This window comes from Neophocaena asiaeorientalis, unplaced genomic scaffold (assembly GCF_003031525.2).
Source record: "Neophocaena asiaeorientalis asiaeorientalis breed wild unplaced genomic scaffold, Neophocaena_asiaeorientalis_V1.1 scaffold226, whole genome shotgun sequence".
Classification (NCBI taxonomy): Eukaryota; Metazoa; Chordata; class Mammalia; order Artiodactyla; family Phocoenidae; genus Neophocaena; species Neophocaena asiaeorientalis.
In genome coordinates, this window is record NW_020173037.1 from 9,156 (window position 1) to 24,722 (window position 15,567).

The window sequence follows — 15,567 nt, forward strand, 5'->3', positions numbered from 1 at the left end:
TCAAGGCCCAGCAGTCCTCGAGCCCTGTGTCTGGGCCCCCAGGAGGCAGAGGGGACAGGCCAGCGTCCTCTTCGACCCTCTTCCTGCCCAGAACATTCGAGGACCAGGCCGTCATTAGGGAGAAGCAGCGATTCTGGCGTCTCTGAACTTGAAAACTTCTGCTCTGGATACTAAACCCCTGCTCTCAAGTAGATGGGGAAATAACACCCCTGTCTCCGGTTATCCACGGCTGCAACCATTCCCTAAGCACCGCTTGCTGAATTCATAGCCCACTTCGGGTTACCGTTTATTTTTATTAAGGCCGGTCCTTGCCTGACAAAGCACACCAAGCACGAGCTTTATTTGAAAAACCCCGCGCGGGTTTTTCAGCAGCTCCCTGGCCAGGAGGCTACGGCGGCGCTGCGGCCACTCCAGCGCGTGCTCTGCCGGACCCCGGCCCAGTTACAGGCAGGCCGAGCAACACAGGACAACCCGGACCTACAGCTGGGGCCGGCGCCCAGTTCCCAGCGGCCGCAGTGTAGATCAGTGCCAGGAAGCGTGGGTAGCAGGGAAACCACGCCCCCGCTCGAGTGTCCGCCAATCGCAGAGTGCAGTGAGGCGCGGCGCGCTGGGAGGGCGGTGCGTCCGGAGAATCCCCGCCCCCAGCCCGAGCGTCCGCCAATCGCAGAGCGTGGTGTGTCGCGGCGCGCCGAGTTGGTCCGGGGACGCGCGGCCTTCCGGCGGCCTGAGCGGGTGGCACGCGCTGGAGGAGGCGGCGCGCACGGAGATGCCCCGCGGAGGCCAGTCTCGTGGCTCGAAGGTAGGCCGTGGGTCTCTGGGTGCTGTCTCCTCGGTCCCCCCACGTCGGCTTCGCCCGCGGGGCGCGTGTGGCTGGCCCCGGGCTGGTGGGCGGCTGGGGCGTCTGTGGCGTGGACGCAGCCCGCGTTGGAGGCGGGGAGGGAGGGGCCGCCTCCCTGGAGGGCGAGGGTCGCGGCTGTGGGGCGACCGGAGCGGGTGAGCCCGGCCGTGCGGCCCGAGTCCAGCTGGTGCTCGCGGGTCTCTGCTGGGCCGCAGGGCGACGGCGGCGTCCTGGGGTCCGGGAGGGCCTGCGTAGCCGCCGCGTCTGCGCCGCGCTGCCTCCCCTGCCCCTTCCGACGCCGGAGCGGGAGCGTCTCGGCCGAGTCGGGCGCGGGGTCCGCCTGGTGACCGCGCTGAGAGCGGCGCAGCTGCGTTCTGAGTGCATTGCGTTTGTCCTGCGTGTGCCCTTTACCTTTTGAAAGCGGTTTCTGAGCTCCTTGCTTACCAACATGCTTGTCTCGTCGTACTGAAAACTGAATGAAAGCAGACACTGACTCCTTTCTTGACTCCTCATTTCTTACCAAAAAGTTCCTGAAAAAGTAGTCCGCGCACGCTGGTTCAGCCGCCGTCTCACTGCTGTGTCTCCTTGCCCCTGGAATATCATTGGTTGTCACACACGCTGTCAGTTTTGTGACTACCCATTTACGAAGTCCAGGAAGCCCATGACAAGCATACCTAACCCTGATTTCAAAAATACTGAAATGTGAAGAAAGAAAAAACCAAGGAATCAAGGAAGTATGTTAAATTGTTGAAGCCCATGTAACTTGTGAACTTGGTCACTGTAGCATTTGACACATTTGCCACTTGATTCTTTTCCCGTATTGCAATTACTCATTTATTTCTCCTTTGCTGCCTTCCTGCCAGGTTCTGACTTCTGACTTTGCGCCTTTTTCCTCACTTTCCAAGTTTGTTCTGGGAAGTCTCACACATTGATGTCAGCTGTCCCTCTGTATGGACGATTTTCAGATGTGTATTTGACCTTTCCCTTGAGCGTGGTTTAAACGCAGTGCACCATGAAGTTGTCATTTTCTCGCCCTTAGTCCCCTGGGTGCCAGCACTTCCTCCTGTGTTGTGCTGCTCTCAGCCTGTTGACACTGATGCTCTCTAATTGCGATTGCAGGGTGCACTTCAGCAGAAACCGTCAGGAGACTTGGAGGAGCAAGGTTCATTCCTCACAGGTCCTGGAGGGTGCATGGTACACCCAAGGACCTCACGGTGAGGTTGGAGGGCGAGACACAGGGAGAGAGGGACGGCACACCTGGGGTCTGCCTTTATTAGGGTCTGGGGGTTAGGTGTCTAGAATTTTGGGGATTCATTCTTCGTTGGCTAATTTAAAGCAATAGCAGGGAGGGAGAAGCACGGTCACTCAAATGGTCAGTTATTTAGGTTACCAGGGCTTGTTGAAAGAGGAACCTTCATGGGTGAGGGCAGCCTAGTTCCTTACCTGGTTGTTTTGCAAATAGCTCTGGCATACAGCTGTAGATACTTTTGTTCGAGATGGATTTCTTCTAAAGTGGATGCCACCTGGCAATCAGATGCTTAATGTCAGGCACTTACACTACATCCTCACTTAGAAATCTTCATGTTTTTGTCTTGATACTCACTTTTCCCTTCGTCATTCTATCAGTTTTCAAGACCTTATCATAGCACCTGTCATAGTCCCTTGAACATATTAGATACTTAATAGATATCTGATGAATGAATGAAAGGAGAACTAGTATAGAAGGTTTGCAAGTATTGTAGGTATGAAGAAACATGGGGAAATACCCTGGTCAGAAGACTTGGGTACCAGTCTCAGCTCTACAACTAACTAATTTTATAATTCTGGGCAAGCCATGTAGATCTTTCTGGACTCTTAAAATGGAAGTTGATATGTGCCTGAACTAACATCGTAGAATTGGGAATAGTATTGGGAAAGGACTGAGTTGATAGATAATAAAAGGAAGATGAGACTTACGTACCTGAAATTGAAAGATGAAGAGGGAAGAGTCAGTGGTGACTCAAAACTTGAACCTGTGAAAAATGGGAAACTTGGGGAGAGTTAGTTGCTTCTTACCTGATGTTAGGGAACTTAAGGCCCAGGGAGAGATTAAGCTCCAAGTTGCTCCACGGCTGGGTGTATTTTATTTCTTTCTTCCCTCCTGCCTTTGCCCCCTCACTGTCCTTTCAAGTGCTATGATTCTTATTCCCTTTAAGCTTTGTCTTCTCCCTTTGCTAAATAGCCAGGAACGACCACAGGTACTCCCTTTACCTGTCAGTCGCTTACCTTCTGAGATTTCCTGGTCCTCCCCTCAGTCTCACAGTTCCTTCTGCCTCCTCAGACTGAATTGTAGCTCTCCCCCTTCTCTTTCTCACTGAAAGGAAAACTATCTTGTTAAGGTCATAAAAGAAATAAAGGAACATCATATCTTTCTGATGACACCCTCCTTCTCTACTCCTTTGGGTCCTCATCAGAAAACCTTATTTTATTTCTGGTGCTTCTTTCATAATAGCAAGGACATAGTAATTTTTAATTAAATACAGTGTACGTGTCATTTCAAAGAAGTTGTTTATTTTTCAAGAAAGGGAAACATTGCTTCTTTGAAGCAGGATGGGGAGGAGCCAAGGATAGAATGAGGACCTGGCTTCTGTTACAGAAAGGGGCTAGTATTAGGTAATAGGAGTATTTTTCCTCTGAGACTACAGGGAAGAAGGAGAGCGCAGTAGATGGGAGGTCTGCTGAGTTTTATAGTGGCTTATTTTAACCTTAGGGAAGATGTGACGGCTTGCGCTATGATGGTGACAAGGAGAGGTAAAGGCAAGCACGGGTGTGGAACTTGTGTATGTAAGTGTGTGTGTGAGAGTAGAGGGGTGGGGAATGGTAAGAGTGTTTACCAGCATTGACCAAGGACAAGTAATAAGAAAATATGAAGAGGGCCACTCTCATTTGTGGGTCTTTTTATCCTAGCCTTGTGGGTTGGTGATTGGTAAAGTGAATTAGTAGAAGGGTAGGAGTCTTAATGCTTGAAAGGAAACACTGACGTAGCTGGCCGTAAGAGTGCAGAATGGCAGGTGAGACATCATGATTAGGAGGAGGCTGGTGGCTGATACCATGACTGGGCTTGAGACTTAGAAGTTCCAGTGATATTCCCAGGTTCTCAACCCGGTCGGAAAGCTCAGCTGCTGTTATGTGCCTTTGAGTTGAAGGTGCACGTGACAGTTATCGCTAGACACTTTTGTTAAAGTGAGATAATGCAGAATCAGTGGCTAGAATCTTTATTTCCGCAATTAGACATACATGGGAGAAAATCCTGACATGTTGCTTACTAGCTCTCTGACCAGCACAATATACACAGCATTTCTAAGTTGTAGCTTCTTTGTCTATCAAATGGGGATAAGATAATACCGATCTTGCAAGGTTGGTATGAGGGTTAAATGATGAGGACTGCATGAAATGATGTACTGAGCGTATAGGCACTCAATTAATGTTAGTGATAATGAAAGCAATTAATAATAAAACACCATGATAATGAAAGAAATTTCTAGATGAGGACAGAGCTATTGTTCATCCTTTACTGTTTTTGCCTTTAGATTTCTCCAGAATTGCTTCACTCAATTTGTTGAACAAGGAATAGGAAGAGGGCTTAGTTTTAAAGTTGTTCAGTGGTGGAGAGAGATTCTCTCATAGTTACCTTGGTAGGAGTACATTATGGTTCCAGTTTTAGCCCTTGGTAATCCCATTGGATGATTTACCGGTGGCTGTGCTTCTCAGAGTTGGACTCCTTAGTACTGATATCTTAGTCCAGACGTTGTCTTATCCTTAAAATGGAAGGAAAGGAGAACTAACATTTACTGAAGACTTTTTGTATGTCAGGTACTTCACATATATATTTCCTGTAAGGGGAAAAATATTTTCTTTTAAATCAAAATAATATATGCTCATAGATAAAAAAAAAGTAGTATGAAAAAATTTCTCATGAAAACCAGCAATTGTTGCCCTGCTCCTTCCTGCACTTAATCATGTCCCTGAAGGCAATCCCTGTTTAAAATTGAGGTAATTGTAGAATCACATAACAGCTGTAAGGAATTATAGACATCTCACGTATTCTTTATCTAGTTGGCCACAATGATAACATTCTGCAAAACTGTAGTACGATATCACCACCAATGTATTGACATTAATACAATACAACTGTCTTATTCAAATCTCCCCAGGTGTGCGTCTGTGTATGTGTGTGTGTTTAGTTCTGTACAATTTTATCACGTGTAGGTTCATGCATCTACTACCACAGTCAAGATACTGAACAGTTTCATCAGCATAGGACCCTTTTTATAATCACACCGACTCCCATTAACTCCCACCCCTAACCCCTGGCAATCATTCATCTATTCGTTATTTAAAAGTTTTTGTCATTTCAAAAATGTTATTGGGGGCTTCCCTGGTGGCGCAGTGGTTGAGAGTCCGCCTGCCGATGCAGGGAACACGGGTTCGTGCCCCGGTCCGGGAAGATCCCACATGCCGCGGAGCAACTAGGCCCGTGAGCCATGGCTGCTGAGCCTGCGCGTCCGGAGCCTGTGCTCCGCAACGGGAGAGGACACGACAGGGAGAGGCCCACGTATCGCAAACCAAACCAAACCAAACAAAACAAAACAAAAATGTTATTGGGATAGGATCATACAATTTACAACCTTTTGATATTGTTTTCCTTATATTTCTTCCCACTCAGCATAAGATTCTTGTCTAGGTTGTGTATATCAGTAGCTTCTTCACTTTTATTGCTGAGTCATAGTCCATGGAATGGACTACCACAGAATGGATGTACCACAGTTTCACTTAGCATTTTACCTGTTGAAGTACATCTGGGCTGTTTCCAGTTTCTGGCTATTAGAATAAAGCTGCTGTGAACACTTGTGTACAGGTGTTTTGGGGAACATAGATTTTTATTTCTCTAAGATAAATGCCCAAGAGTGTAATTGCTGGGTCATATCGTAATTTGATGTTTAGTTTTATAAGAAGCTAACAAACTTTATTCTAGAGTGGCTGTACAATATTACACTGGCAATGTATGAGTGATTCAATTTCATAGATAATAAATTCATGCTTTTAAAGTACAGAATTCAGTGGTTTTTAGTATATTCACAAAGTTGTACAAATATTTATTAGAGAATATTCTCATCACACTGAAAAGGAACTCCATGGCTGTTAGCAGTCATTCCACATTCTCTCCTTCCCCATCCCCCTGGCAACCACTAAGCTACTTTCCATCTGTATAGATTTGCCTATTCTGGACATTGCATATAAATGGAATAACATGGTCTTTTGAGACTGGCTTATTTCACTTAGCCTAACGTTTTCAAGGTTCATCCATTGTTGTAGCATGTATCAGTACTTCATTCCCCTTTATGGTTGAATAATTTTTCATTGTATGGTATACAACATTAAAAAGATTCCATTCATCAATTGATGGATATTTGGATTATTTACACTTCTTGGTTGTTATGAATGATGCTGCTATGATCGTTTGTGTACCAATTTTTGTGAAGATGAAAGTTTTCATTTACGTTGGATGTAAACCTACTAGTGGAATTGATGAGTCATATGGTAATTGTATGTTTAAATTTTGAGGAACTGCCAAACTGTTTTCCAAGTGGTTACATTTTTTAGTCTCACCAGCAAGGAATGAGGATTCTGATTTCTCCGAATGCTTGTCAATACTTGTTATTGCATTCTTTTGACTTTAGCCATCTTAATGGGTAGAAAGTGGTATTTTATTGTTTTGGTTTTGATTTGTGTTTCCCTAATGACTAATTATGTTGAGTATCTTTTCATGTGCTTGTTGGTCATTTGTGTATCTTCTTTGAAGAAATGTGTATTCAAATTACTTGCCCATGTTTTTTTTTTTTAATTTGGCTGTATTGGATCTTCGTTGCTGCATGTGGGCTTTCTCAAGTTGTGGCAAGCGGGGGCTACTCTTCGTTGCGGTGTGCGGGCTTCTCATTGTGGCGGCTTCTCTTGCTGGGGAGCACAGGCTGTAGGTGCACGGGCTCTAGAGCGCAGGCTCAGTAGTTGTGGCACACGGGCTTAGTTGCTCCGCGGCATGTGGGATCTTCCCGGACCAGGGCTCGAACCTGTGTCCCCTGCATTGGCAGGCGGATTCTTAACCACCGCGCCACCAAGGAAGCCCTTGCCCGTGTTTTAGTTGGATTTGTCTTTTTATTGTTGAATTGTAAGGGTTCTTTATAAATTCTGTATACAGTTTCCTTATCAGATATGTGGTTTGCAAATATTTTCTCCCACTCTGTGGGCTTGCTTTTCATTTTCTTAATGAGGTCATTTGAAGCACAAATGTTTAAAATTTTTGATGAAGTCCAGTCTTTTTACTTTCGTTGCCTATGCTTTTGGTGCATATCTAAGAAATCACTTAGGTCATAAGTCATAAAGGTTTATTTGTATGTTTCCTTCTAAGAGTTTCTAGTTTTAGCTCTTACATTTAGGTTTGTGGTTCATTTGGAGTTAATTTTTGTATGTGGTGTAAGGAAAGGGTCTACCTTCATTCTTTTTTTTTGCGGTACACGGGCCTCTCACTGTTGTGGCCTCTCCCGTTGCGGAGCACAGGCTCCGGACGCTCAGGTTCAGCGGCCATGGCTCACGGGCCTAGCCGCTCCGCGGCATGTGGGATCTTCCCGGACTGGGGCACGAACCCATGTCCCCTGCATCGGCAGGCGGACTCTCAACCACTGTGCCACCAGGGAAGCCCTACCTTCATTCTTTTGCATGTGGATATTCAGTTGTGCCAGTACCATTTGTTGAAAAGATTATTCTATCTCCATTGAGTTGTTTTTGCATTTGCTTTTTAAAATCAATTGACCACAAATGTAAGGATTTATTTCTTAAGTATGAATTCTGTTCCATTCATTTATGTATTACCCTTATGCCGCTACCATACTTTATTAATTACTGTAGCTTGGTAGTAAGTTTTGAAGTTAGGAAATCTCTAGCTTGTGTTCTGTTTCAAGATTGTTTAAATTATTCTGGGTTCCTAGCATTTTCATGTGAATAGTAACATCAGTCAATTTCTGCAAACAGCCATCTGGGATTTTTATTGGGTAACTCTGTAGAGAAATTGGAGAGTATTGCTGTCTTAACAGTATTAAGCTTTCCAAGCCCCGAACGTGGGGTGTCTTTCCATTTTATTTAGCTCTTTCATTTCTTTTAACTATGTTTTGTAGTTTTCACTGTAGAAGTCTTGTACTTCCTTGATTAAACTTATTTCTAAGCATTTTATTCTTTCTGTTGCTATTAATGGAATTTTTAAAAAATTTGTTTTTTGTGTTGGTCATTGCTAGTGTATATAATTACACTTGATTTTTTTAGTATTCAGATTGTGTCTTGCAACTTTGCTGAAGTCATTTGTTCTAATTGTGTGTGTGTGTGTTTCTTAGGATTGTCTATATATAAGACCATATCATCTCTGAGTATTCAGAGATAGTTTTACCTCTTCCTTTCCAGTTTGGATGTCTTATTTCTTCTCCTTGCCTAATTGCCATGGCTAGAACCTCTAGTACAATCTTGAATATAAGTGGTGAGAGCTCACATCCTTTTCTTGATCCTTATCTTAGGGAGAAAACATTCAGTAATTTATTATGTATGATGTTAGCTGTGAGTTCTATTTCGATATTCTTTATCGGATTGAGGAACTACTGTTCCATTGCAGGTATGTTGAGAATTACTATGGAAGGGTGTTGGCTTTTGTAAGTTTTTTTTCTGTTGATCCAATTTTTTCCTTTGTCCTTTATTAATATGGTATATTTATTGAGTTTTGGATGTTACATCAATCTTGCATTGCTGGAGGGAAAATCCCTATTGGCCGTGGTGTATATATAACCCTTTGCATATACTGCTGGATTCAGTATGCTGATATTTTGTTGAGGATTTTTGCAACTGTATTCATAAGTAATAATGGTCTAGTTTTTTTTTTTTTTTGATGTCTTTGGGTTTGTTATAAGGATTTGGTTTCATAGTATGAGTTAGGAGTTTGTGAAGCATGGATATTAATGCATTTTTACGTTTGGCATAAGTTATTAGTGTAGTCGTCTGAGTCTTGCTTTTTCTTTGTGATAAGTTTCCAAATTACTGATTCAATCCATTTGTTATGTCTATTAAGTTTTTAAAAAAATTAATTAATTTATTTTGCTGCATTGGGTCTTTGTTGCTGAGTGCTGACTTTCCAGTTGCGGCGAGCGGGGGCTACTCTTCGCTGTGGTGCGCGGGCTTCTCATTGTGGTGGCTTCTCATTGCAGAGCACGGGCTCTAGGTGTGCGGGCTTCACTAGTTGTGGCACGCAGGCTCAGTAATTGTGTCTCACGGGCTCTAGAACACAGGCTCAGTAGTTGTGGCGCACAGGCTTAGTTGCTCTGCGGCATGTGGGATCTTCCCGGACCAGGGCTCGAACCCATGTCCCCTGCATTGGCAGGTGGATTCTTAACTACTGCACCACCAGGGAAGCCCTATTCAGTTTTTTAATTTCTACTTGAGTCAGTTTTGCTAGTTTGTGTCTTTCTTGGAGTCTGTGTATTGTATGGTAGTTACCTAATTTGTTGGCGTACAGTTTTTCATATTCCTTACAGGGTTTCCTATAATCCTTTAGTGCTTTTTCTCTTTCATTTCTTGTTTTTGCAATTTGAATCTTCTCTCTTTCCCTCTTTTTTTTTTTCTTTTTGTGAGTTTAGCTAAAGGTTTGTCTGTTTTGGTCTTTTCAAGGAACCAACTTTTGGTTATATTTATATTCTTCGTTATTTTGTTTTCTATTTTATTTCTGTCCTCATTTCCTTCCTTCTGCTTGCTTTGGGTTAGTTGCTCTTATTTTTCTAGTTTTCTAAGATTAGCGGTTAAGCTATTAATTTGAGGCCTTTTTAAAAATAGATATTAACAGCTATAAGTTTTTTTGTAAGCATTGCTTTTTTCTGCATCTGCAAGATCTAATATATCTTATTTTTTTCATTTTTCTCATAATATCTTCTAATTTTTCTTGTTATTCTGTCTTTGATCCACTGGATATTTAGGAGTGTGTTGTTTAATTTCCATATTTTTGTGATTTTTGCAGTTGTATTTTTGTTGTTAGTTTCATTGTATTGTTGTCTAAGAGTAGTAATAATATGCTCTCACTCCTTTACAATGTATTGAGGCTTGTTCTGTCTACCAGAAGGTTTCATATGTATGTAAGGAGAATGTGTATTCTGCTCTTGTTTGTTTGAGGAGGTTTTCATGATTTCTTGTGGGTAGTCAGCTATTTTATTAGGGATCCTTTTACATGATGAGTCTTTTTTCTCTTGCTGCTTTTATGATTTCTCTTTGTCTTTTAGTAGTTGACATGATGTGTTCAGGGTTGGTCTCTGAGTTTATCCTCAGAGTTTTTTGAGTTTCTTGGGTGTATAATCAACTTTTCATCAAATTTGGGAAGTTTTTGGTCTGTATTTTTTCAGATACTCTTTCTACATCTTCCTTTTTTTCTGGGACTCCTATGCATATATTTGTATACCTGATGGTGTCCCACAGGTCTCTGAGGTTCTGTTCATTCTTTTTTTTTCTGCTCTTCATCTTGGATACTCTCAATTGTCCTGTTGCAAAGTTTGCTGACTTTTTCTTCTGCTAGCTCAAATCTGCTACAGAGCCTCTCTAGAGAACTTTTCATTTCAGTTATTGTACTATTCAGTTCTTGAATTTCTATTTGAGTGTAGTGGTTTCTTGCTTTCTTTCTAAAAAATAATTATGTCTTTATATTCTCTATTTGCTGGGCTATTTTGTTTTAACTTTTTTAGACAATTTCCTTTTTTTTCTTTGAGCATATTTACAGAAGCTGATTTAAAGTCTTTGGTGAATCCAGCTTCTGGCCTCCCTCAGGTACAGTTTTTCTTGACTGCATTTTTCTTGTTATACCTTTCTGTTTCTTTGTGTCTTACGATTTTTGGTTGAAACCAGACATTTAAAATATAATGCAACAACTCTGGACATTAAGTTCCCATCCCCTCCCCAGAGGTTTTTTAATTTGTTTGTTATTGCTATTTATTTGTTTAATGACTTTCCTAAAGTTTCTTAAAGTTTGTAAAGTTCCTGTTTTCTGTAGGAAAAGGGGCATCTCCAACTTTTCCTGCTACCTCTAGGAGATGGGTCCATTAAGGGACAAGGGGTGGATTGCCATCAAAGAGCTGGAAGTAAGGGAGCCTTGCTGTCCCAGCCCATGCCCTGCCCTGTGAACCCGGACCCATAAACTGCATAAAATGGAGTGTTGGTGGCTGTTTGAGGCTTACAGTAAATGCCAAAAATTTGAGGAAAAAAATAATTCCTGTTTGTAGCTGTTGAACACACTACAGTGTTTGTTTACTTGTCTGTGAATTATTGGACAGATATTTGTTTAGATGCTTTGAGCCAATAAGTCTTTCATTCTTTACTGAAGAGCTCTGTGTGCGTTGAGGCGTGCCTTCTGTAGTCTGGCAGTTTATAACTGACTTAACTTTCTCCTTGTGCAGGGCCTTGACATTATCCAGAGCTGAGATATGGGGGCCTTCTCAGGTTTTTCCTGGGCATACACACAGCCCTGCAGATCAGGTAGCATTCCAGATCCCCTGGAACATGTCAGATCTTTTCAGTGCTGCCTGTGGACATCTTATTCTTCAGATATTCCTTCGTTAGCACTTTTGGCTCTTTGGTCCGTGAAACGACTGTTGCTGCCACAGGCAGCTATAATATGAATTGCTGTCAATTGTTTTAGACAAATGCCCTGCTGATAGGGCTTTCCCATTGAGTGAGCTGTGAGTCAGGTCGAACTAAGTTCTGTGAATAAGTTTTTCTTCTCAGGAGCTGCCAGGCAGTTCAGATAGTGATAATACTCTGTGGATAGGGCCTTTTGAGGACCTACAAACCCAGTTTGCTCTCTCCTCTGACTGCTGGGCTGCCAGTTTACACAGCTTATCCTGGTTATGAGGCTGCTGTTTTTCAAGGCTACTATGGAGCTAGAGAGGGGGCATGAGATGAGGGCAAATTAAAACACCAAAAAGTTCACTGTTCTTGTCGATATTAAGCTACTTTTCTTGAGTGAATGTTGTTTAGATTATAAGCCTATGGTTAATTTCCAAAGTTTTGAAAAATTAAACTTTGACTATTTTTTCCCGCTGTTATTATTTCTTTTATGAAGGAGCAAGTTATTAGAGGTTCTTATTCTCTTATTCTGGAAGTTTGCTCATCACGTTTTTTGTTTTAGCCATTATGATAGGTGTGTGCTGATAACTCATTGTGGTTTTAATTTGTATTTCCATGATGGCTAATGATGTTGAACATGTTTTTATGTGATTATTTGCTATCTGTCTATCTTCTTTGGCAAAATACCTGTTCGTTTCTTTTACCCATTTTTAAATTGGATTTTTTGGGGTTATTGCTGAATTTTGAGAGCTTAAAAAATATTCTAGGTACTAGTCCTTTGTTGGACATGTTGTTTCCAAATATCTTCTGGCAGCAACATTTAAAAATTTTTACCATGTTCATTTGATAGTTCGTGCATTTGCTATCAAATCTGTAACAACTCTTTGCCTATCTCTGGAACTCAAAAATTTTCTGTTTTTTTCTAACAGCTTTATAGTTTAATGTTTTACATTTAAGTTTATGACATATTTTGAGTTAATTTTCATATAAGGTGTGAGGTTTAGGTTGAGGTTTTCTTTTTTTTTCTTATTTTGGTCTATGGACTTTCAGTTGTCCACTACCATTTATTGAAAGTCTGTTCCTTCCGCCATTGAATTGCTTTTGCATGTTTGTCATAAACCAATTGCGCGAATATGTGTGGGTTTATTTCTGGGTTTCTGAAGTGGTTGAGTCATCTATGTGTCTATCTCTTTGCCTACTAAGCCTTAACATTGGATAGAGTGACTTTCCACTTTATTCTTCTTCAAAACAGTTTTAGCTCTTCTAGGGCCTGTGGCTTTCCCTGTAAGTTTTAAGATAGTTTGGCTATGTCTACAAAATACTTTCTGGAATTTTGATAGGAAATGAATTAAAGCTATCTATCAATCTGGGGCAGATAGACATCTGTGAGTCTCCTAGTCCATTGTCTCTCCATTTGTTAATCTTTGGGTTCTTTCATCAGCATTTTGAAATTTGTAGCAGGCAGGTGCCATACATGTTTTGGTAACTTTATACTTAAGTATTTCATTTATTTTGGTGTGATTGTAAATTGTATCGTGTTTTTAATTCTAGTTTCTACATGTTTATTGTTAGTATTTAGAAATGGATTGGTTTTCATGCATTCATGTTATATTCTATAGCCTTGCTGAACTCAGCAAGGCTGGCTAGTACTTATTAGTTTTTTTTGGTTAGATTTTTGGTTTTTTTTGGTTAGATTTCTTGGGATTTTCTGTGTAGACTATCATGTCTTTGTAGTTTTGTTTTTTCTTTTTCAAGCTGTATATTCTCAAATCCACTGTTGTCCACTGCCGCCCCCCCACCCCTGTCCCATCTCCCTGCCTTATTGTAGCAGCTAGAACTTCCAGTACCATGTTGGATAAGAGTTATGTGAGTGGACATCCTTACTTGTTACTGATCTTAGGGGGAGGGGGAAAGCATTCATTCTTTCCTGGTTCAGTATGATGTGAGCTGAGGGTTTTTGGTAGTTCGTCTTAAGTTGAGGAAGTTTACTTTTATTTGTAGTTAGATTACAGTTTTATAATGAATTGGTATTGGATTTTATTATATGCATTTTTTGTGTGCCAGATGCTGCAGTTTTTCTTTTCAGCTTGTTGATATATGTAGATTACATTGGGTGATTTTAAAAAAAATTGATCCATATATATTTTTTAATTAGTTAATTTATTCTTTTTGGCTGTGTTGGGTCTTTGTTGCCGCGTGCGGGCTTTTTCTAGTTGCGGCGAGCGGGAGCTACTCTTCGTTGAGGTGCTTGGGCTTCTCATTGCAGTGTCTTCTCTTGTTCTGGAGCATGGGCTGTAGGTGCACAGGCTTCAGTAGTTGTGGCACGTGGGCTCAGCAGTTGTGGCTTGTGGGCTCTAGAGCACAGGCTCAGTAGTTGTGGTATAGGCTTAGTTGCAGGCTCACTAGTTGTGGTGCATGGGCTTAGTTGCACTGCGGTGTGTGGGATCTTCCCGGAGCAGGGATCAAACCTGTGTCCCCTGCATTGGCAGGCGGATTCTCATACATTGGTTGATTTTTGAATGTTGAATCAGCTGTGCACACCTGAAATAAACCCCACTTGGCCTTGGTGTACATTTCTTTGTAAACGTTATTAGATTCCTTTTGCTGATATTCTGTTGAGTTTTTTTTTGCATTTAAATTCATAAGAGACATTTGGTCTGTAGTTTTCTTTTTTATATTGTCTTTGCCTGACTCTTATCAGGGTAATGTTAGTTTCCTAAAATGAGGTTTGGAAGTGTTCGTTCTTGTTTTATTTTCTGGAAGTTATTATAAAAAGTCGATGTTAATTCTTTGTTGAAGGTTTGTTAGAATTGTGTAATGAAATCACTTGGGCCTAGTGGCTTGTTTTCTGGGACTTTTCAAATTCAATTTATTTGATGGTTATAAGGTCTGTTTACATTATCTATTCTTGGTTGAGTTTTGGAAGTTGTGGTTTTTGAGGAATTGGTTGACTTATAAGTTATTGAGTTTATGAGTGCAAAGTTTGTAGTGTTCCTATATCTTTTTAATGGCTGTAGGATTTGTAGGGATATATTTTTTCAATGGCTGTAGGATTTGTAGTGATATCCCCTATTTCAAACTCATATTTGTCATTTGTGTCTTCTCTGTTTCTGTTTTTTGTCAGTCCTCATAGATGTGTATTAATTGTAATTATCTCTTGAAGGACTGGCTCTTGGTTTTATTGCTTTAAAAAATAGTTGTTTTCCTGTTTTGAATTGAATTGATTCCTACTGTTCTCTTCCTTTTGCTTGCTTTAGTTATTTTTTGTTCTTCTAGTTTCTTGAGGTTGGAATTTAGGTTATTGATTTGAGTTTTTTTCATTTCCAATGAAAATAAGTTGACCCTTGAACAGTGAGGAGTTTAGGAGGCTGATACCCTGTGCAGTTGAAAGTCCATGTATAACTTCACAGTTAGCCCTCTGTATCTGTGGTTCCACATCCATGGATTCCACCACTTGTGGATCATGTGGTACTGGAGTAGGTATTTATTGAAAAAAATCCATGTGTAAGTGGACCCATGCAGTTCAAACCTGTGTTGTTCAAGGGTCAACTGTATTTAATGTTACGAATTTCCCTCTCAGATCTGTTTTAGCTGCATCCCATATATTTTGATTGCTCTTTCTTTTTTCATTTAATTATGTATGTTTAAAAAAATCTGTTGAAGACTGTTTTATTCATGAATCAGAAGCTTGTTATTTATTCATGTTTTTATCATTTATCTGTTTTCATTATTGGTTTCTAATTTAATTCATTTATGATTAAGCCACACATTCTGTATGATTTCATTCTCTTAAATTTATTCTCTGAATATGCTACATTTGGGTGAGTGTTCCTTTGTGTTTGGAAAAATATGTATTTTGTTTTTGTTGGGTAGTGCGCTCTCTTTGGTATTGTTAGGGTGTTTTTGTTTGTTTTGTTTTTTTTGGTGAGATCTTGTATGACTTATATTGTTTCCTACCTAGAAGTTCTATCAGTTGCTGAGCATGGTGGGCAGGTGTCGAAATCCCCAACTGTAGTGGTGGATTTGTGTATTTATTCTTTCGGTTCTATCAGTTT

At 41.0% G+C, this 15,567-nt stretch overlaps 1 protein-coding gene across 9 annotated transcripts in view; it reads left to right on the forward strand.

The window, feature by feature from the left end:
* The first annotated feature begins 712 nt into the window (after positions 1–712).
* Positions 713–15,567, forward strand: part of SPIDR (scaffold protein involved in DNA repair) — a 331,517-nt gene continuing 316,662 nt past the window's right edge. For all 9 annotated transcript variants that reach the window (XR_003002947.1, XM_024742596.1, XM_024742599.1 and 6 more), the window contains exon 1: positions 713–799. Coding sequence is in view for 8 of the 9 variants with exons in the window: in XM_024742596.1 (XP_024598364.1) it covers positions 767–799 (33 nt within the window). In the remaining variant the exon portion in view is untranslated. The remainder of the gene's footprint in view (positions 800–15,567) is intronic.